This window comes from Seriola dumerili, unplaced genomic scaffold (assembly GCF_002260705.1).
Source record: "Seriola dumerili isolate Sdu_G_001 unplaced genomic scaffold, Sdu_1.0 BDQW01000052.1, whole genome shotgun sequence".
Lineage (NCBI taxonomy): Eukaryota > Metazoa > Chordata > Actinopteri > Carangiformes > Carangidae > Seriola > Seriola dumerili.
In genome coordinates, this window is record NW_019174307.1 from 19,314,066 (window position 1) to 19,336,904 (window position 22,839).

At 39.9% G+C, this 22,839-nt stretch overlaps 1 protein-coding gene across 1 annotated transcript in view; it reads right to left on the reverse strand.

The window, feature by feature from the left end:
* Positions 1-22,839, reverse strand: part of adcy5 (adenylate cyclase 5) — an 84,071-nt gene that overhangs the window by 24,185 nt on the left and 37,047 nt on the right. The window contains exons 2-7 of the mRNA XM_022740648.1: positions 20,116-20,265; positions 18,716-18,837; positions 7,647-7,758; positions 3,929-4,056; positions 3,313-3,471; positions 3,069-3,210 (exon numbers count right to left, since the gene is read on the reverse strand). Of these exons, the coding sequence (XP_022596369.1) occupies positions 3,069-3,210; positions 3,313-3,471; positions 3,929-4,056; positions 7,647-7,758; positions 18,716-18,837; positions 20,116-20,265 (813 nt within the window). The remainder of the gene's footprint in view (positions 1-3,068; positions 3,211-3,312; positions 3,472-3,928; positions 4,057-7,646; positions 7,759-18,715; positions 18,838-20,115; positions 20,266-22,839) is intronic.

Consider the following 22,839-nt stretch of genomic DNA (forward strand, 5'->3'; position numbering starts at 1 on the left):
GCATAAAAACATGAAAAAACGTCATAGTATAGTAACGCCAAAAAACGTCAAAAAACGTCAAAAAACGTCATAGTATATTAAGGTAAAAAACGTCATAGTATAGTAAGGCATAAAAACATGAAAAAACGTCATAGTATAGTAAGGCATAAAAACGTCAAAAAACGTCATAGTATATTAAGGTCAAAAAACGTCAAAAAACGTCAAAGTATATTAAGGTAAAAAACGTCATAGTATAGCAAGGCATAAAAACGTCAAAAAACAACACAGTATAGTAAGGCATAAAAACGTCAAAAAACGTAATAGTATATTAAGGTAAAAAACGTCATAGTATAGTAAGGCATAAAAACATGAAAAAATGTCATAGTATAGTAAGGCATAAAAACGTCAAAAAAGGTCAAAGTATATTAAGGCACAAAAACGTCAAAAAACGTCATAGTATATTAAGGTCAAAAAACGTCATAGTATAGCAAGGCATAAAAACGTCAAAAAACGTCATAGTATATTAAGGTCAAAAAACATCATAGTATAGCAAGGCATAAAAACGTCATAGTATAGCAAGGCATAAAAACATGAAAAAACATCATAGTATAGTAAGGCATAAAAACGTCAAAAAACGTCATAGTATAGTAAGGCATAAAAACTTCAAAAAACGTCATAGTATAGTAAGGCATAAAAACGTCAAAAAACGTCATAGTATAGTAATGCATAAAAACATGAAAAAACGTCATAGTATATTAAGGTCAAAAAACTTCATAGTATAGTAAGGCATAAAAACGTCAAAAAACATCATAGTATAGTAAGGCATAAAAACGTCAAAAAACGTAATAGTATAGTAAGGCACAAAAACGTCAAAAAACATAGTATAGCAAGGCATAAAAACGTCAAAAAACGTCATAGTATATTAAGGTAAAAAACGTAATAGTATAGTAAGGCATAAAAACATGAAAAAACGTCATAGTATAGTAAGGCACAAAAATGTCAAAAAATGTCAAAAGTATATTAAGGCAAAAAAACATGAAAAAACGTCATAGTATATTAAGGTCAAAAAACGTCATAGTATAGCAAGGCATAAAAACGTCAAAAAATGTCAAAATATAGTAAGGCATAAAAACGTCATAGTATAGTAAGGCATAAAAACATGAAAAGACGTAATAGTATAGTAAGGTACAAAAACGACAAAAAACATCATAGTATAGTAAGGCATAAAAACGTCAAAAAACATCATAGTATATTAAGGTCAAAAAACGTCATAGTATAGCAAGGCATAAAAACATGAAAAAACATCATAGTATATTAAGGTCAAAAAATGTCAAAAAACGTCATAGTATAGTAAGGCATAAAAACGACAAAAAACATCATAGTATAGTAAGGCATAAAAACGTCAAAAAACATCATAGTATATTAAGGTCAAAAAACGTTTAAGTATAGTAATGCATAAAAACATGAAAAAACGTCATAGTATATTAAGGTAAAAAACGTCATAGTATAGTAATGCATAAAAACATGAAAAAACGTCATAGTATAGTAAGGTATAAAAACGTCAAAAAACGTCATAGTATAGAAAGGGATAAAAATGTCAAAATACGTCATAGTATATTAAGGTAAAAAACTTTATAGTATAGTAAGGCATAAAAACATGAAAAAACGTCATAGTATACGTCAAAAAAGGTCATTGTATAGTAAGGCATAAAAACGTCAAAAAACGTCATAGTATATTAAGGTAAAAAACGTCAAACATCGTCATAGTATATTAAGGTAAAAAATGTCATAGTATAGTGATGCATAAAACCGTCAAAATACGTCATAGTATAGTAAGGCATAAAATGTCAAAAATGTCAAAAATTAGTAAGGCACAAAAACGTCAAAAAATGTCAAAATATAGTAAGGCATAAAAACGTCATAGTATAGTAAGGTATAAAAACGTCAAAATACGTCATAGTATAGTAAGGCATAAAAACGTCAAAAAACGTCATAGTATATTAAGGTCAAAAATCGTCACAAAACTTCATAGTATAGTAAGGCATAAAAACTTTATAGTATAGTAAGGCATAAAAACATGAAAAAACGTCACAGTATAGTAACGTACAAAAACGTCAAAAAACGTCATAGTGTATTAAGGCATAAAAACATCAAAAAAAGTCATAGTATAGTAAGGCATAAAAACATTGAAAAAAATCATAGTATAAGACATAAAAATGTCAAAATACGTCATAGTGTAGGAAGGCATAAAAACATCAGAAAACGTCATAGCATAGTAAGGCATTAAAACGTCATAGTATACTAAGGCATTAAAACGTCATAGTATGCTTAGGTCTAAAAACGTCATAGTATGCTAAGGCAATAAAACGTCATAGTATGCTAAGGTCTAAAAACGTCATAGTATGCTATGGCATTAAAACGTCATAGTATCCTGAGGCATTAAAACGTCATAGTATGCTATGGCATTAAAACCTCATAGTATGCTTAGGTCTATAAACGTCATAGTATCCTAAGGCATTAAAATGTCATAGTATCCTAAGGCATTAAAACTTCATAGTATGCTAAGGTCTAAAAACGTCATAGTATACTAAGGCATTAAAACTTCATAGTATGCTAAGGTCTAAAAACGTCATAGTATGCTATGGCATTAAAACGTCATAGTATACAAAGGTATGAAAACGTCAAAAATCATCATAGTATTATAGTATTAGTATTATAATATTAATATAGAACCTAGACCTGCTTTACAATCAAAAAATCTCACTTTATACGATATGGGACATTTAATTCATTGCTTTGGTTTTAAGTCTCAGTCAACCAAAGACTCTACTGTACACTACCTGCAAAGGTATGCTTCTTTGCGTTTGTCTTATGTATAATATTTGCTAATGCAGTGGACCTGACAATTTTATAAGGTGGTAATATGTCAGGGCTATGTTTCTGTCAGCTTGTTGTGGGATTTTTCTGTACCATATGCAGTTCTAAATAATAATATTAAAGAAACATAATAATATGCTATCAATATGTTGTATCTTTTTTTTTATGAGGGCTTTGGCCTTTGCAAATTCAGACAATGGTGAGGACTGTACCCTTTTCTGACTGCAGCCCACAATGAGGTAGGTTTCTATGTTGTTCTTCTTCAGGTAGGCGTTTCTCTCTCCCCCTGATCCCGGCTCCACATCGTAGTCCCCATTCAGATAATTCATAGTGGCCTTAGTTATATGAATACGCCTGAAATGAGAACAACACACATCAACACCGGCAGTACACACAGTTTTAGTACAATGGACTGGTTTATGGGTAGTTTGGAGCTTGATAACTGGAGAGACATACCCAGCTTTGCCCCCAGCTTCCATCTGATTGGCTAATGTGACGTCATTGGACCAGACATCAAACTGCCACTTCCTGAGTCCCAGCACTCCGCAGTGCACCCTGCCACTGTGGATACCCACTCGCATGTTCACATTTACCCCAGTTACCTCCCGTACCAGCCTGCAAGAAACATCAAAACAATAATCACGAATGTCCGAACATTTATCACTAGATTTAGAGACTTTTTGGCTTTGGTGTAAGAGCCATTTGACATCAAATCTAAAAAGTGTACCCAACCAGGATGGATGTTGGTTGAATTTCTTATGTGAAGTTTCTGCAGTAGTGAGGACGACAGCAGATATTTATTTAGCCTAAAAACAAGTTTTGGATTATCTTCTAATCTAACTTCACAAAAAAGAGAATTTGCCTTTTTTTTTCCCCAAAATGTCACAGGTTTCCTTTGTGTAGTTGCCCCAGGGAGGCTGGGATAGGGCCCTACACAGACCTTTGCTAATCTGAACAGGCCAAACAGTGACAGATAATTGAATAATGATGATGGTAAATTGATAGAGGGGATACTGCTAATTGCTAACACAAAAGAGTCATGCAGATCGGCTACAGAGACTGAGCAACTTACGAGATGGCCTCTATCATGTCCAAACCCATCTCCACACAGCAGTGGGCATGGTCAGCCCTCGCCTCTGGCAGCCCAGACACACAGTAGTAGCAGTCTCCCAAGATCTTAATCCGCAGACAGTGGTTCTCCTTTCAGAGAAGAGAGAGAACAACTTACTGGAAATGTACAGCAGCTCATACATTGGATTTACTTTGGGGGGTTTCATAATGACTTCCCTTTTACATTTCTTCCCTTGGGGGCTTTACAGCTTGATCTATTTATACACCATAGGTTCATTCATCCTTACATATTAGTGTCTACTGTAAGCGGTGGTGTAGGACCTGTGGGACCCGGGGTTTTTAGTATGTGTGCGCTCATATGTCTGTGCCTGTATTTGTGTACTGAGGAATATTGTATGCAGAGAAACAAAGATGCCCACTACAAATCATGATCATGCAACTGTTGTAGCTAAGACCAACTTTCACAGTTGGCAAATTTATAGCAGCAATGGTTTCTTCTAATCCCTTGTCATGTCCAGCTAAGTAGCAAAAATATTTTTTTAAATATGTGTAAGTGAATAAGTCAAGTGCAAAATCTGTGAATAACAAGTCCCTCAAGTGACTCTGATTAAATAGAAGAAGGATTTAGGGTGTGATACATGCCTAACATTAATGCTAAACTTCCAGTACCACATGTCAAGCCATTGAAGCAACACAGCAAAATGGCTGCAGGTCATAGAATTCCTTCCTTGCCACCAACCCCAGTAATAACCTGCGGTCAGGACTTTCCTTAAAGATGCTCCTATATTAACTCTATGATGCATTAAGGGATGAAATGATCCTGTGTGTAAATCTGCTTTCTATATGTTGCCGTTAAATTTTTTCCCCTCACAGACTGTGTTCTTCTAAGAGGAATTGGTAATATGACCAACCTTATGATCTAATGTATGAAGTGAAAATAAATACCATTGAATGATTAATTCTCCACAGTTTTCATTTGCAGTTAAACTTCATTTATTCAACAAAAATGTGAATCCATAGTTTCCAGGCAATGACCTTTAAGTTTGGACAACTATTGCAGATTGATGATGAGCAAATCTTTTGCCATGCGATGTCCTTGTTGGTCCAGTTATTTTTAATGTGTTTACTTTTCTTCTTTCAACAGAAATCAGAGGTTTCCCAGGAAGTGAGTTTTTTTCCATTTGATTTCATTTCAGGGATAGTAATACAGTAATTTAGATAGCAAAAGCATTAAACCACAGCACAGTAATATAAAAGTTTCCAATCAGGAATAAGCAACAAAAAATGCTTTTCGAAGGAAGCAAGTGTTTAAACACACTTGTTTCTCAAAACTACAGTCGCAAGGACTTGAAGCCGTCTTATCAGTATTTTTTCATACTAACACTGGATAAAATGACTATGTGTAATCTCAAAGCTGTTGCTCATAGTGATAACTGACTAACTGCTCTCACCACCCTCATTACCAGCCGCTGTTTCCACTGAACAAACCAAAATGATCTGCATGTAAAGATAACACTAGAGGTAAGTAGGTTTTTTTTTTCACCCTCAGAGCCAAATCTTTTCTGCTGACAGGAGAAGACACGCATTTGCAGTTATGACAAAGTCTTACATGGACATGGAGAGCAGGATTCCACAATAACTGCATTTTAGCATAGATTTTACACATTAGCCTTAATATTAAAAGAACTCTTAGCAGTGTGTGGGACGACCATAAAATAGTCTTTGTGTGTGTGTGTATGTGTGTGTGTGTGTGTGTGTGTGTGTGTGTGTGTGTGTGTGTGTGTAGGTGTGTAGGGCTTGGGAGAACACTGTGTCTCATGATAGCCACCTGAGTATCTCTCTAACACATGGCTCTGGGAAAATACAAAAAGACCACTGTGTACAGAGCACAGACAGAGAATGTGTGTGTGTGTGTGTGTGTGTGTGTGTATATACACACAGACACAAGGTACATCTGGCATGGACATAAAAGCGTCAGTAGCAACGTTTCTGGTTTATAATGCCATTGTGCCTGTTTCACTCATAAATATTGATTAGCACATCGTTTCACCTTTCACAAACAAATTACATACATTGAGCGTTGGCTGGATAAACAGTGAAGCTTCTGGATAAAGAAACTATCAATATTCATGAATGTGCTGCTTATGAAGCTGTGATATTAGATATTACAAAAAAAATAGAAATATTAGAAAGGCTGCAGGAAGCTGATGGCAGATAGGAAATAGAAATCTTGGAGCTGCCCTCTAAACCCTGGAAATCTGTGCAAATGTCTGTTTTTATATGTTATTATTTTAATGTTAGTATTTCATTACTGTATTTTTTATTTTTATTTTGAGAGTTAAATTTTCCAATAATTAATTGGGAAAAAGTAAAAAAAAAAAAAAAAAAAAAAAAAAGAGTGAAGATTTTTCTGCTTTACTGGCCTTTTAACCGTCTGATGATTCCTCCAGTTTATCTAGCGACCCCTTGGGTAGAGCTCCACCCCCAGGTTGTGACATGAAAGTGCCTGATAGGGACCATGCCAGTGATCACCAAATATGTCACAACCTTGGAGTTGGGATGGGTTTGAACAAACAGATGCTAAACAAAGACAACTGCAGTAAAGCATCAATATTCAGTGTAAATTCTGTTACACCTTGTTCACGCTGGCTCCCGTTGTTTGCCCTGAAAGTTCAGTTCATTTTAAACGGAGCACAGCTGCACTGGATTGGTTGGATATGATTATATTACCAGTGTTTCAACAATACATCAAACATTCAGACAGTTGGGGATGGTAAAAAAATCAAACACCTCAAGGTCTTGCAGCTACTGCTCCTGCTGACCAGCTTCAGAATAGCTTTACTTCCTCTAGTCTTCCATGTGAACACCTTCAGTTTAAAGAGCAAAGAGCAGTTTGAAGTCCTGACGTGACATTTGCGGAGCCAGTGCTCCTAACTATTCCTCTGCAAAAGGTTTCATGGTCTCATGGCCATCAGGCATTTACGTAGTCTGCGCACATTCAGGATGTGATCAGGCTCCAGCTTTTATCCGAGCATGAAACTAAAGTAACACCAGAGATGAGCCTTGAAACAGGAACATCTTTGCACCAACGGAAATAGTTTTTCATCCCTACAATGTGAAAACAACAAACTAGTAACCTGATGAGAGAGCGGTACCACAGCTCTGCACAGCAGTCATCTGTAAGAGCCACACAAGGTCATGTGACATGCCTCTCTGTGGACAAACCACAGGTCCACATAGCTTCAGATGCTGGCGCAGCCACAGGTCAAATAAACACCAGGCCGCAGGAAGAGCAGGTGACTATGTGAGCTTTCTCTATCTATTACTAGCTGCAGGTTGTACTCTATAACTCTCAATGAGTAAGTTATTCACTTCACCCACAGTCACCAGAAGGAGGAAGGTTCTCAGAAACACGCTCAGGCTTCTCTGACCTCAAACTAACATTGTATGTTATAATGAATAATAGAATAGGGAAACTTTTTTAAGTACTTTTACTTTTTAATTTTTTCTGCCCATTGACATTAATAAATAATTCTCTCGCCTGCTTTCTTAATAGGCGTCTTTGATATTTGCTTTGTGATCTTTCTCCAAACAAACGTCATTCAAAAAAAACAAAAAAACCAGATAAAACAAATCCAATAGAAGTATGCAAACTAAAATATAAGCACTGCTTGTGGACATGACATACTGTATATACATGCGTGCGATTGTGTCCTTACCGCTGCCAGCTTGTCAAAACGGGCAAATAGTTCATTGAGAGTCATCACCAACTCCTGCGCTGTGCACTGGGACGCCAGCATGGTGAAACCCTCGATGTCTGCGAATAAGATGCTGCAGAGACACAAAGACGAGAGAGACAGAATTCAACATCGTTTATTCAGAAACACGGGTGGATGGAGTAGTTCCACGTCAGGCAGACATCACTGAGCATGCACCTGTCTTTTTTATGACAATTACTCATGATTTTATAATATCAGAACAAAAATAACATCAGTGTTATGCTCGAAGAGCTGTAGTCTACTGATTTCTGTTCAGTCTAACATGATCTCTGATCAGTGGCAAAGTAGGATTAAAAAAAATAGGCCTGGGATATTTGATTTGTTGTGGAGACAGAACATCACATATGGCACGTGTCACACTAAACAAGAATCATGTAGTAAACAGGTTAAATGAACTATGATGATCTGTAAAACAATATGTGAAATAGAAACACCAGCACATGACTCACATTGATATATTCTGTAATTTTATAATAATTTAATTGTTATTTACACATTCCGTTACAGATTCAATGATGATTTTACTATTTTAGTTTGTGAGGAGAAACTATATAAAACAAACCGTCTCATATTCCAGTTCATAACTACAACAACAAAGTGGCTACAGTCTGAAAAACAGCCATATAAACAGTCTACACACTGAACATTAATAAATAAGGTAGCTGGTATTTACTGCTGTGCATTTTGCTTTGTATTGAATTTTATTTATGTTTTTCCCTGCTAAATAAACTCTGCCTAAGGCTTATGCTGTAAAGCTTGACTGGAGTTTGAACTGGACTCACTGGGAGCTGTACTGGGACCCACTCTCTGTCGTCTGCTGCTAGATGCACAACTATCTGAAGCAGTTTGGTTTTTGTCGAGATAACTTCTGTATGTTTTTGTTTTCTTTTTCAACTTTGTCATTCATGTAAAACGACTCAGCAACAGTCCACTGCCGGTTCCCTCAGTCTTTAAACCATGATAAAGATACAGACACATAAACAGCCAGTGGGTGGACTGAACCGAAGAGTTCGTTGGGGAGACAGATGTGAGGGAGATGACGGTGGGCCGCGCAGTCTGAACCAACCACCACAACACGTCACTATCCTTCTCTCTCCCTCTTGCTCGCTCTCCTGCTCTCTCTCTCTCTCTCTCTCTCTCTCTCACTCATGTGATTTTTCTGGTCAAGATGTACCCTGAAGCCACTGATGGAGGTGACAGGTGTGAGACTGTGATTGAAGCTGCTTTTTAAAGTCATATCTAAATGTAATACAATACCTGTTATCTGGTGTTAAAAAGTACTTGATGTAGCATTTGTGCTAATGAGTTCTTGTCCTGGCAAAAGGACGTGTGTGTATGTGTGTGTGTGTGTGTGTGTATGTGTGTGTGTGTGAGACGGAGAGAGAAATGAGACATAATACATTTGCAAGTAACTTTGCGGTTATAAAAAAAATAAACAAGGTAAACTGATACAGCAAAGGTCTCGTTGCGATTGAGGCATTTTCATTCCTCTCCTAACCCCGGCACACAGGCAGGACAGACGATCGCACCGGGCTGAATTCATTTCTCTCAGAAAGAAACAAGGAGCAAGGGACCAGGCTGGCAGGCAGAGACAGTAATAGGCTCAGCAGCAGCTGTGGGAGACAGTCATGTTGGCCTCAAGAACACTCGCAGATAAAACCCACGAGCAAGCTTGTCCTGAATGGCTCAAGTTGTTTTGTGAAGCATCATAACCTCCTACCGCACAAAGTCCCAATCTCGCGGTTCACATTTTCTTTCTTCAATAATAAGCATATTTATTCTCCGGTCACCGATTTCCTCCTGGGGTGAAACATGTGATGAACTTCGTACGTCTCATAACTCAGAAGGCAATACCATGCCCTCTGTCTTTTGCAGCTTATCACTGCGCAGCACTGTCTTCCTTGCAGCAACTTTGACAATAACTCACCAGCTCGACTCACCAGCTCCTTGTGGGATCCGCAGTGATCAAATTAACATAAAATAACCTTCAACCTTTATCTCATTTATTCTACTGGCTTCTAATTATTGACCTCGGCATTCAATGAGAGTGTAAAAGTGATAAACTCGGTCCAACATAAAGAAGTACATAAACAATAGAGGACAACTGCATCCACAACCTGTTGTGTGCTTTTGTTTGGGGCTGGTTTTCACAGTTTAACCTAAAAACAGCATCACTATTCCCTGTTAGCCATATTACATCTATTGGAACGGTTCAATCTTCGTCATAATATGACTAAAGATAAGGGCCAACTGACATCATAATTAAGGAACTTACATTATGATGATAATGACAATGAGCTAATGGACGCATGAATTTCCCCTTGGGGATAAATAAAGTATCTATCTATCTAATGTCAATGGAGAACTGTGTTAGTTCAGGCGCAACAGGCCATCAGCTGATCTGTGTCAGCTGACTCTTTCGATCACACACAAGTCATCATAATCTGACCATTCACTGGCTTTCGGGCCGATTATTCACGCCACTGCTGCTCTTACATATAGCAGTAGTAGTGTCCTATTAATACGAAGCAACCACGCCGACGCCCCTCTCAAAGTGCGAGTCGCACTGAATCTAAAAAACATGTGTGTCACGCCTGTGTGCTCAGAGTTATGAGTCAGGTTTTTGACACAAACTGCAGCAATCAAGTGTCAAGGGTTTAAAAGTGGCCTTACCTTAATTGCCACCTGCTGCGGCTGTAGATGGGTGTTGATGAGTGGGCCAGTCTACAATAGCTAACTCCCTTTTGTTCGCAACTGCTTGCACGTGTCCCTTCACCTCACACAGCACTTTGCCTCACTGCTCTCCCTCCATGACTCCCTTACTGAAAACCTCTGGAACACAGCCTAACCTCCTGATGGAAACCGTCCTAATGGTACAAAAAGCGACCCACCTCCCAAATCAAGTTTTACCCATCTGATTAAAGAAATGTTGTCCAACTGAGTGGAATATTATCCAAATCTACTCTTATGTAGCTGGAGCATCGTCCATTGTTTGAGTTTGTGAAGCCAGATATTGCAACTGTTTCCTGACTAATGAACTCCAATTAACTGCGTCCCCAAACACGTTTTTTAATGCACCTGGCGCTTTGTGTTTCATCTGCTCTGTTACACTACTTTATATGCTTGTGCGGATGTTTTATTTAGTTTGATAGACTTTTGATGTGCTTATGCTGCTGTGTATTTGTATTGTACTTTTGGTCTCCCTGGAGCACACACACAGCAAGACAAACTCCAATCAATGTTTCATTGAAATGGTAATAAATGATTGAACCTTGAATCTTGGATCTAAGGAGAAGTGTCTCTCTGAGGCAGACCCCCAGGAAGAAGAAGAGAAAGCTATGAATAAACAAAGATTTCAGACCAAACAAGCTCACATGAATCTCACAGGGTAGGTGCCTGCTGCACAGCCAAGAACAGGGTGTGTTTGTACAGTGTGTGTGGGCAGGACGTGTAGCAGGTTATGTTCCTATATGCATGTAAAAGTGAGCCGTACTCCGGGTATGTGGCATTCATTTTATCATTAGTGTTACGGCAAGGTTTTTACAGGCTTCACAGACTTTTGTTTCCCGGCTGCCCACATGTCAAGAGCACTGACGTGTTCTAATGAACTTGGGCTTCAAGATTCCTAAATTTACTCAATTTGGATCTCAAGTTGAAAGGGATTAAGAGTCCCCACTCTGGGGTACACATTTCTGAGAATAATTGATTGTTTTCTGGGAACTGTTGCATGGGAGGTCGAGTGAAACCAGACACTTGTGTCCGGTGGGTTTGAGCTCAGAAACAGGTCTATCACTCTGGGTAGGAGCAGCGATGGTCGACCATGAGAGAAGAGTGCTTTAATCCACTTGTTTTAAGGTGTGCATCAATGAAACCTTTGTATCCCAATTAAAAAATTACATGAAAAACACTGGGCTGTTTAAAAAGTATGAAGTTCTCTTAACATGCATGTGTGTTATAAAGCAGGATGGATGATTAGCCCTTGAATGGACTGAACATTGGTGAGTTCAGTGTACGCCATCAATGTGACTTAAATGAGCTTTTGAGATTCAATAACAGGTTGGATTTTTAGATTAAAATATTAGGATGTGCATTTTCGCAGTGTAAAAACTACATTATCCTCTCCGTCTTATAGATACTGAATCTATTTTTAGCCAAATACATAATGCAGAGATTTCCTGATGGATTATCAGTCGCTCCCCACACTCTCCACTGCCACAATGAAGCACAGAGCAAGGCCACTTCCCACATCAGAGGCGACAGTGGGTGATGAGGGAGAAAAGGAACAGAGTGACAGAGGTTATGAGAAAAATACCTGGGGTCTTTAAGTCCCATTTAATGGTTACCGTGGTGATGAGTCACTTGTTAAATCCTGAGGAGGTTTGCTTTTTGTCTAAGTGACAGTGACTGCAGAGAAGATCCTGAACTGAGAGGACCTGTAGTCTCGCAGGAGAAGAACGTCAGACATTTTTTAAACGTTGCATCTGATGGAATAAACATAGCTGCAGTCGAAGGGTTAACTTGCGTTCAAGTCATTTTTTTCCCTCTTTGAACGATCGCTGAACAAGAACTGATAACAACGCAGACATGAAAGGTTTCAAATGATAACCACACAGTAAGTTCAAGAAAAAGATAAATGCCCTAGAGATAAATATGTGACTCTGCTTTTGGTTTCAGATCAGTTTATATTTTGGGTTCGGGACAAACAGAGCCTTCAGTGATGAATTCAGCTGTAACTGAGAACCACAGGCTGGAGAAAACAGTCACTTCCAGAATGGTCCCGAATTGTTTTTTAAAAGAAGAATAAATACAAGTAACTACAAACACTGCAGGAAACATTGGGTACTCAACCAACAGCCCTTTTCCACTAAACATGCAATAAACATCTGCGTACAACTGGATATAGGCAGTCTTCTTTTCCTGCTTGCAGAGCTGCTGCTGCAAAATCTGTTCTGGGTCAAATCTCAGCTGAACCAAAGCTGTGCTGCGCTGGCATTGCCTGACCCTGTGATCCCCTCTCGTCTGGCACTAGCACTGCCACTGGCCAGCTGCCTTTTATCTGCCCCCAGCTGCTTAGCTCTACAGCTCTGCTGGTGGCTCGCTAACCTCAGCCAGGAAAACACACACGCACACACACAAACACACAGACTCTTCCGTCCTTTTAATCGTTGCCTGGCTCAGACTTTTTCAGCTTTTCTTCCTTCGTTCCCAACTTCATCATGTCATTCACTGCTATCTATTACTCATCCTATCCATAACTGTCGTCATCTCCTGTTCTTTTCTTTCTCTCTCTTTCAGATTCTTGGCCAACCTTGTTGCACCCACTGAATGAACTCCTTCTCTGCTCATTTGCAAACAGTGTATATTCATGCTGCCCTCCCTATGCCATACTACAGTATGTATTGGCATCTGGAGACTTGTTCAAGATGGATACAGATCATCTGGTAATAAAGTACAACACTTCATGGGTTAAATATTCCTTTAGTGTGATTTGTCACCCACGTTAGATGAGCGATCTTAGCTTAACTCGTGTATAAAGGCAGCGAACATCAGCTGACTCGTAAGTCGTATGTGTTCTGCATGCGTTGCTGCCGTCTGCGACCACGGACAGATTCGCAGGCCTGGCTCCAACCTCATCAGCAGAACAGCCTTATGTAACACACACACACACACACACACACACACGCACATATTCTTGTTGGGCACACACACTAAAACCATGTGTGTTCGCTGGACAGTGTCAGTTCTTGTCCTTACTTCAATTAGAACATGGAGAACAAAGGTAAGTTCAGCTCCTCTAATTTATGCAATGTTCTTTCCATGTCTCTCTCTGCAGGGTGCTGCTGGCCTACATAACAGCAACAAAAGCTACAGTCACGGCGTTCTTTTTAAGAATATTTCTTGAACACTCACAGGGCGACCCGGCAGCATCAAAACATCCGCCCCAAAGCCCTCTTGCATAATACCTTAGTCAGCACACATTTTGGCCACATTGCTGAAGCCACAGGACATGACTTTACTCCAGAGGACTAATGCAAGTGGGATGCCAAACTCTCAGGACAAGGTGGGCAGAATTTTACCTTTGAGGGAAAAAAAAAAAAAATTCTTGTTGGGCCACAACCACATAGACGTCCCAAGTAAGTAAGGTACTATTTGTTGTAAAGTAAAAAGCCTACCTTCAATGGTGCAAATTATACCTTGAATTTGGGTTGAGTTCACTCCATGCACTGTTGCTGCTAATTCCCACTATTGCCTATGAGAGTGGACATAGATGGAGAGAGAGTAGGAGAGCTGTGGACTGGAAACTTAAAATCAGAAAAATTAGGGTTTGACACTTGAGTAGGACTTAATTACCATAAAAGACTTGACTCCCTAAAGAACACTTGACTTCATGACTTGACATTTTGAAGCAGAAAATATTCGACTCTTGTGTTTTAAGCTGGTACAATCCTAAAAAAAACTGAAAAATGACTGAGACTGCAGGCAGATCTTACATATCCATATTATTCTTTCATATTTAATTATTAGGCCTCAAAAGGACTTAGTCTAAGCTACACAGAAATAAGACTAAGGCTAGGAACACACTCGTGACATGGTGTGTGTGTGTATATGTGTCGGCTGCGAAACGTCTGTTTCTATTTCGGCAACCATGTTAACGGGTTAGAGTGGACACACTGTCCATGTGACATGCGTCTCACGCCTCTCAGTGAGAAAAGACCCATTGATGTCATATTTAGATCAGCAACATTATATAACATTATATAAAAATAACACCTTCCACCATAGCTATCAATGTCTAGGCTGAATCTGAATGTCACAGACATGAAAAAATACAAATATTTTTTAACCATTTTAATGGCTGCATGTGGAGATAGTGGCACTTTACTGATGTTTTCTGTCAAAAATAATTCAGAAATTAATCTATAATGAAAAGAAAGCCAACATTCGAGTAGCCTGCAAACTCTATGTAGAAAGACAGAACTGCAGTAGCAGCGACACAGCTGACACGCAGCCCATGTGAGCACACACACATGCGTGTGAGCCGCAGCAACTCAGCGACACAGCTGCTCCGCACACGCGACGCAGGCAGAGTGTTCCCAGCGTAAGTCTACAGCCACGCTAACAGCTCTGCTAACAGCGTCCGCTACTACATGTGCAGTAGATCATCATCGACATCCAAGAAGAAGAAGAAGAAGAGCAGCTGCTTTGTCTGATGCGCTCTGCTACTGTAGAGGTGAGTGTAGTGGCGGACTTCCTATGATGTTGAGCAGGTGCAATGTTCATCATCTTACTTGTAGTTCAGTTTAGTTTCAAGTATCTGAAAATTTATAATAATAATTTATAATTGCGTTAGATGAAAACTGAATTACAATTCATCCTGAGAGGAACATTATTGATTGTACAAAATTTCATGGTACAACATACAATAGTTTTTGAGAAATTTCACTCAAAACCACAAATGTCGACCTCATGGTTGCGCTAGACAAAAAGTCAGGGAATCACCAAAGTCAGTAGGACACATTGTCTGAGCACCATGGATATCTAATAATGAGCCCATCCATTCGACCAACTAAATGTATAATTATGTGCCTGTTACAGTTCCTCCGTGAAAAATGAACTATTCTGGTTCCTGTTTTTCAGTGCTCAGAACTTAATTACTTTATTAACTTAATTAGGGAAGATGGACCGAAACATAGAAAACTCCATGCGTATCTAGTGCAGCAACAAGCTCCAGTAACTCCCTCTGCGCCGCTCCACCTTCCTCTGTTTTCCCTCTTACTCTTTAGCTGGAGCAGTGGGAGCTGTCACTTCTCTTCCTGTTGTTACTCGGACTCTCAGCAGAGCCCCAATTACCAAAAGCCACTGCTCGCTCCCCGACAGGCCTAGTCACACCTGGTTAGCTCGCCATTAACCACACACTCATGACCACAGAACAGAAATTAGCCAAGCTGAACGGATGCTGCGAATGTGCCGCCTGCTCCCCAGTGACTCACATGAAAGTCTACAGTAGGACAAATCTACCAAACTAAGTGCAGATTTCTGTCAGTTTTCCTCTTCTAATTATGTAAAGGCAAAACTTCTTCACAGGTAAGAATGAGTTACAGGTTTCTCAATTTGGTTTAGGCTTGACAGCTTCACTAATGGACACATCCACTGAGAACCAACATGACATTCTTGGTATTTGCCTCTTGATTGCAAAAAAACACAACTGCATTGTTATAACGGCTGAATGTGTGTGTGTGTGTGTGTGTGTGTGCGCACACACTTATTCACAAGTTCTCATGTGGCTCAGTGCACATTGATTTCAGTAACAGTAACTTCTGTCACATGCCCTGGAAACTTCCTAATTTTTTACCTCTGCCCCAAAAAAAAAAAACAATCTGCACTCTCACTTCTACTGAACTCTTAAACTTAGAGAAATAAAAAGGATAATTCCTGATAGTGATCGCTTTAATGGCAATGAAAAGACCTTTGTCTACAAGAGCTCCAAGTACGTGACCTGATGCCCCTGAGGATTAAAAAGGGACACATCAAAGTGATAAAGGGCTTCAATAGCATCTATTCTGTATCGAGATTTGGGCTGCCAGCTGACTATGACAGCTACAGGCCATAAAACTCTCACTCCGCAGTTGGAAACGCTGCTGCGACACACACACACACACACACACCCATACAAAGAGAGAGAGAGAAATAACAAGTCACCTTGGTGCAGTGCTTTCTTACACCACAAGGTGGTGCAAAACCTAACCACAGTTGCACAACTGCAACTCTCCTGTGGGGTTAGCACAGTGTATAATGATCTGACTCTAATGATCAGTGTTCACACTTACCAGAGCAAACCCACATCGTACTCTCTCAATTAAGATAACACAACACTGCAACTGTAAGGATCCTGGATAAGAGACAAGAGACTGAATGAACACAAGAAACAAGCAACATCCGCTGCGCTGACGAGGAAGAGGTCAAAGTCATCAACCAGGAGTCAGTGGATGACCAGACAGACATCAAAAGGGGCCATTGACATCAGACACCAAAGACCATCTTTAAACAGAGTCAGGGGTTATGATCTCTCTTTATATATGACCACCTATCAACACATGATGGAAATTCCATACGTTCTGGGAATCCACATCAAACACAAGATGTCAGCAGTGCGTAAACACCACGGAAGCATCCGTTCGCTCAGTCCACCTCGACCTGCGTTTGGCCGTCACGAGATGAAGGCTGTCAGATCAGAAAGTAACTGAACAGCAATAGTTTTCAGGTGGGCTCCATAATAACGTATACAGGGGTAAAATGCATTCTTCTTATTTATTGATTAATAGATTATTTTTTTAACGAGACAGAGTAAAACTGAGGACCTTGGATCTGTTTTGTGAGATAGTCAAGTGACAGACATCAGTAACACTTTCTGTGTGGACTGCCCTTCAGCAGATACTGTATATATGTGACATTGTTACAACAAATAGTTTATGTTTTAAACTTTTACCTTACTTCCCTATGATCCCTGATCTATGACCGGGGGGGGGGGGGGGGGGGGGGGTAAGGGTGTTGGAAACAGGAAATAACATCAACACTTCTCCATCGGTGCTAAACACATCAATTAAGTTCAATTTTATTTGTGCAGCGCCAAATCACAACGTGCATAATCTCAAGGAACTTTCCAGGGTAAGGTCAAGACCTCACAATATTACAGAAAGAAACCCAACAGCTCCCACAATGAGCAAGCACTTGGCGACTCTCCAGCAGAACCAGACTGAATGTGAAGTGTTTCAGCTTTCTGAAAGTGTTTAGTCTGCTATCAAAAAACATTTCGTATCCATTAAAGGCAAATGTTTATAAAACTGAACCTTAAGAGGGAACACTCACACTATCTGACAGCGGTACGTGCCAACATTTAATATTATGAAGGCAAAGCAGTTCAGGCATCTGAACTCTGTTTGATTTCCAGTGAAATGCTGTAAATATGCAAATACAACTGTGTGACAGTAACTTTTTTGACTTTTTGAATGTCAGCACAAATCCTGGTTTTTGGAATATATTATAAATTCCTGAAGGTTTTTAAGCTTTTTTAGGCCGAAAAAAGGTCTTATAAAAATAAATCCCCTGAAATGATACGACATAGAGGTTCTTTAAAGGTAAAGGGTTAAAAAAATATTTAGTTTACATTCCTGAATCTTGGTTGTTTGCTTTATGGCCAGCAACTGGTTTATTCCAATTTTCAGTGTACAGTACTTTCATGACATTATTACTCTCTGTATGGTTACTGATACTGTATGTTGAGACAGGTGAAAAAAAAAAATACTCTGGGAAAATACCATGCAGCCAGTTGTCATGGCAACGCCTGCAATTCTCCCTCCTCTTCTGCCCCTGTCTGTGGGTGGACTGTACCATTCAGGATTAACCTGGATTAAATCGTGGTTTATTTTACAGTTAAATTGCAGTTTAAAATTTGAGCTTTAAATTCAACAGGTCTGATTCGAATTAAAAATAACATCGTTTTGCTTGTCTGTAAACTTCACTGAACAAAATCACAAGCAGCAGAGAGATTGCATTTAATAGTTATAATGAGCATTTCACTCACTTTCATGTGCATTATTACGGCAAGTTTCAGTTTCAGAGTTCTGGCTTTTCTGAATCAGATTCTGTAGTACCTTAAAAACTCAAGATCATCATGTGACTCAATGGAGTTGAGTACATTATTTTTTTTCCCCAAAACACTCACTATGTAACGGTTACATACCATAGTGCTACTGTGCACAAAAGCTTCTTGTTGTGCGTTTAGATTAAATCAAATTTCTTTGATTTCTTGTGATCAGTAAATGCAGCCTTAAACAAACTTCTGCATAAAAAAGGAGGGATGAGGAAAACATGCGATGGTGTGTATCTTTGTGTGTGGGTGTATTGTATTTTTGAGAGCCAACACATGATTGATTGTACGATTGTAAAAGAGAAGTGGTTTTTTTATATATATCACCTATAATCCCCTCATCATCCCATTCTGACGTTACCTGACGTTGTCGTGCTTCTGGATATAGATCTTGTGAAACATCATGTCCTCCTGCTTGGCGTTTATATCAGCTTTCATCTCCATGGCAACATGGCGGGGAAGCACTGAGAGCAGGAGGCGTTCCTGCAGGAAAGCGTGGGAGAGGGGGGGTAAGTTCAGTGGAAGAGTATAAGTAAATTAAGAGGTGGAGGCTTTGACTGTCAGAGGGGAGGCAGAGTGACTAACATGCCTCAATAAGTTCACCTCAATAACTGCCTGCGTGCCTCTATAGTATATCCCTCCCGGCACAGAGTGACCAGCCACAAATTGTCAGCTAGAGCCTTTTTTTTGTCCAGTTTGAGAAGCATTGAGAACAAAATAACAACGTTACTCAGCTGCGTCTCCGCTGTGGCAATTAGATCAGATCTGGATTTTAATAACCTGGCGGATTCTTTTGCCCTCAGTCGGTGAGGGAGGAACACGTGGCTTATTGTGACAGCTCACTGTTATTGCTTGTTATGGCTTGAGAGGGGCAACAGTTTGTAAGAATCTGCAATCAATGCGTGGCTGATGGGTAAGTGTGCGTTTAGCTGCCACGTACTTGTAATTCAGGTTTGACAGAGGAAGCGAAGTGATGGAAAATGCATCGCTTTGTAAATTATTTGGAAAAATAGCAGATGCAAGGTATGCCAGGGAATAACATGTACGCATACAGTCAATTTTACTCATAAACTCTTGTAGCGACACTTATAAATACAATACGTGCGAATCTCATACAAACGTGTGCCTGTAACGTGCATGTAAACAACGCAGGAACGTCTGATGCAGAGTATTTTCACATTTTATATCCTGGCACATTCTTGCAGCTGCAGGGATTAAACAGGCAGCGTTAAGACAAAGGAATTACTTCACCATCAACAAACACAGACTTAGTGCTGTAGTGCAGGTTAGTATTATTACTGCTACTAGCAGCCATGTCACACTGGACTTCCATGTCTTGGCTTAGCTAAAGCTATAAGCAGCATTTTCAAACACTGAATTGATCAGTAAATAAGCAAACACAATCAATTTGTGAAGGGGAAACCTGTCTAATACTTTTTCCTTTCAAATGGCAATAAAAATATGTCACCCAGCCCATTCTACAGTATATTTCAAGTATAGACTCTGGTACTGTGTTAAACAAACATTTTACAGCTGCCGTGCTCCACAAAGGAGCAAGCTACTGTTCACACTTTTCAGAGCCATCGTTTAAGCCTGCAAGAGTTGAGTGTTTAATATTCAAGACCTAGGTTTTCAGTGAAGTATTCCTTTAATAGACAAGTCTATTTAATTTAATCTCCAATAATACCTTCCCTCTGCTCTTACATCCCTGTCTCCCATCACCATAAATCTCTGCTTTCTCTCTCTCTCTCTCTCTCTCACCTGCTGCTGGACCTCCCTCTGAGAGTGGAGGCGAGCTTGGATGCATTCCCTGGTCTCCTGGAAGGCCTGCCTCTGGGAGCCCTCGGCGGGGTAATGGGTGCACACTCCCACGATGTTGGTGCAGGAGAAGATTAGCACGTTGGATACTATCTGTGGAAGAGGGTGAGAGAGAAACAGTCAGGAAGCAAAGAAGGGGGCATCCATGTGAGTCAGAGGTCAAAGACTCATGCTCTCGAAATGTCTCGTGCCCTTTCCCTTCCTGTTGCTCTCTACCAACATCAACTAACAACTGGTTTTTCACCCTAAACAGTAAATCCCTTTTAAATCCCCCATTGCTGAGAGATTTGTTGAGCCAACATCCATTTTTTAAGGAATTAAATAAGTAAACGTTCATTGTAATCCCCTCTGATAGTAAAACAATACAACAGGGAGTCTACCCACTTCGTCAAACCTTTAAACTGGAGCCAGATGTGATACAAACATAACACTTTTCCAACCACGACTGGCAGTCTGTGAGAGCGGCTCCACGTGTTACTCACTCCGAGCGAGCTGTGCGATACAGAAATGTGCGGAGATAAGATGAAAGGCAGCATCACAGAGAGTATCTGGGCAGCTTCTCAACGGTCTCAACATTTATAGAGTAAATGTGTTGCATGTTGTTCTCAAGCACAAATACACAGATTTACATATTGTCACATCTACCACGCAGTTAGTGTGAGAATAGAATACATTGTATACGCATCTAAATTTGACCTGCTAATGTGTGATCACTTAGTAGCTTATAAATGATTTGTGACTTACCGTATAGCACTGAGTTAAGTCTGCGCTGCTACAGAAGACATTCTGGGTTTCTAACACAGAACACACAGGTGTTTATGAATCTGGTGCAAGACTGAGAACACTGATGTAGTGTTGACCTACACCTGGCCTCTCAGGTAGGTTTTGCGTTTTTACATTTCAGCAGTAACAGACGTTTTGTTTGGAGAGACTGAAGTACAAAGAGGAGTGCTACCTGCACAAACTCAAACTGCACCTGTATTGTATAATGAAGCTACAACAGAATATTGAAGCCAAAAAAAAAAAAACCATTACAAAACATTACATCTGTAGCCTCCAAGTGATCTCTGGGTAATGCGGTGCTGAAACGCAAGAGCGAGCAAATAGACATCTCAGGGACTTGAAATCATTTTAGAATCAGGCACTTTAGTACGCTCAGCCTATAACTGCAATAAACAAATAAAAAGCTTGCTGCCATTACAGCCACATTATCTCTGTCTCATCTATATATTTATAACAATAACAGAAAGTAATTTAATTTGTGTAAATTAATTTTGAACTCTACCACTAAAGCAGAACTGAAACAAGCAGTTGATTAACTGATTTGTCGATCAACATACATGAATATGGTTGAACTAAACACAACATCTGAAGGTGTCAGCTTGAGCTCAGGGATGTTTTCTGACATTTTATAGACAAACAATTAATTGAGAAAATAATCTGCTAATTAATTGAATAAATAATTGTTGGTTGAACCTATATCCAGGTATATCTCAGCACTACCATTGGAAACATCTTCAAGTTCCCTATAGTTACAAAGTAAAAAACATTTAGCTCAGGACACACTTAGTACAGGACGATTGTGGCAAACTGTTTGTCGTTAAAGTCTGAATGAACCTAAAATGAAAAGTAAAGTCTGTTTAGACCTTAAATATGCAGAATGAAAATATTGATTTGCTTGATGAAGGTGGTGAGAGAGAAACAAAGTGTTTGATGTAGGTTTTCCAGGCCTGCAGCCGTTTGCCCTCTGACTGAGAGAAAAGCGCTCTTTGTTTCCGGCAGCTCCACTCATGTGCGCCTCCCTGTCTGCGGCGGGAACAGGGTGTCTCGACCCTCTCCTCCTGATTTTGACACAACATCCATCAGAAGATCCCTGTGCAGCCCTGACAAGACAGTATCTCCCTAATTAGGGGGCTCAGTAGAGCCAGAGCCAGTTCGTATACTACCTGCTTTAATGTTTGTGTGTTCAGATAGGAGAGACAGTGTTAGTGTGCGCTTATCAGTGAAACTGCTCTGATGCAGAACAAACTGACCAGATACTTGCCCTTATCTGAGATGTTGGTGATCTCCAACATATTTGTTAAATGACAAGACTACCAGCTGATACTGTGTTAAATGTTAAAGATTTATCCAAAATAAACTCAATCAGCGGCAGAGTCACCGCCGCACCCTCCGATTTATATTCAACCTCAGCCAGCACTTTTGCACTTTGCTCCTCTGCCGCTCCTACATGAAACAAAATAGCTGGTGTGCTTGGAGACACCCCACACAGTCTGTATGCCAAAGACCTACCCCCTTTGTACCTGTCATTGCGCTTGCGCACATAAAATTGGCACTCTGGTCTTCTGCAAGTGGAATGCATGCTCAGTCAAACTGAGGTCAGGTGACTGACTCGGACAGTCAGGGATATTCCAGTTCTTCCCCTTGAAAAGTTCTTTGGTTGCTTTGGCCTTATGTTTAGGATCAGTGCCCGGCTGAATGATGAAATGTCGTCCAATGAGTTCTGACGCCGAATCCGAGCTCCCAGCATGCTCCTGTGCACCTCTGCATTCATCCCGTTGCATCCTCAGCAGTGAAATCATGAATAAATGCCAGTTCCATGAGGTGGGATGATCTGGAGGCCCAAGAAACATTTAATAGCCAATAGTGTCCGATTACTTTTGACCA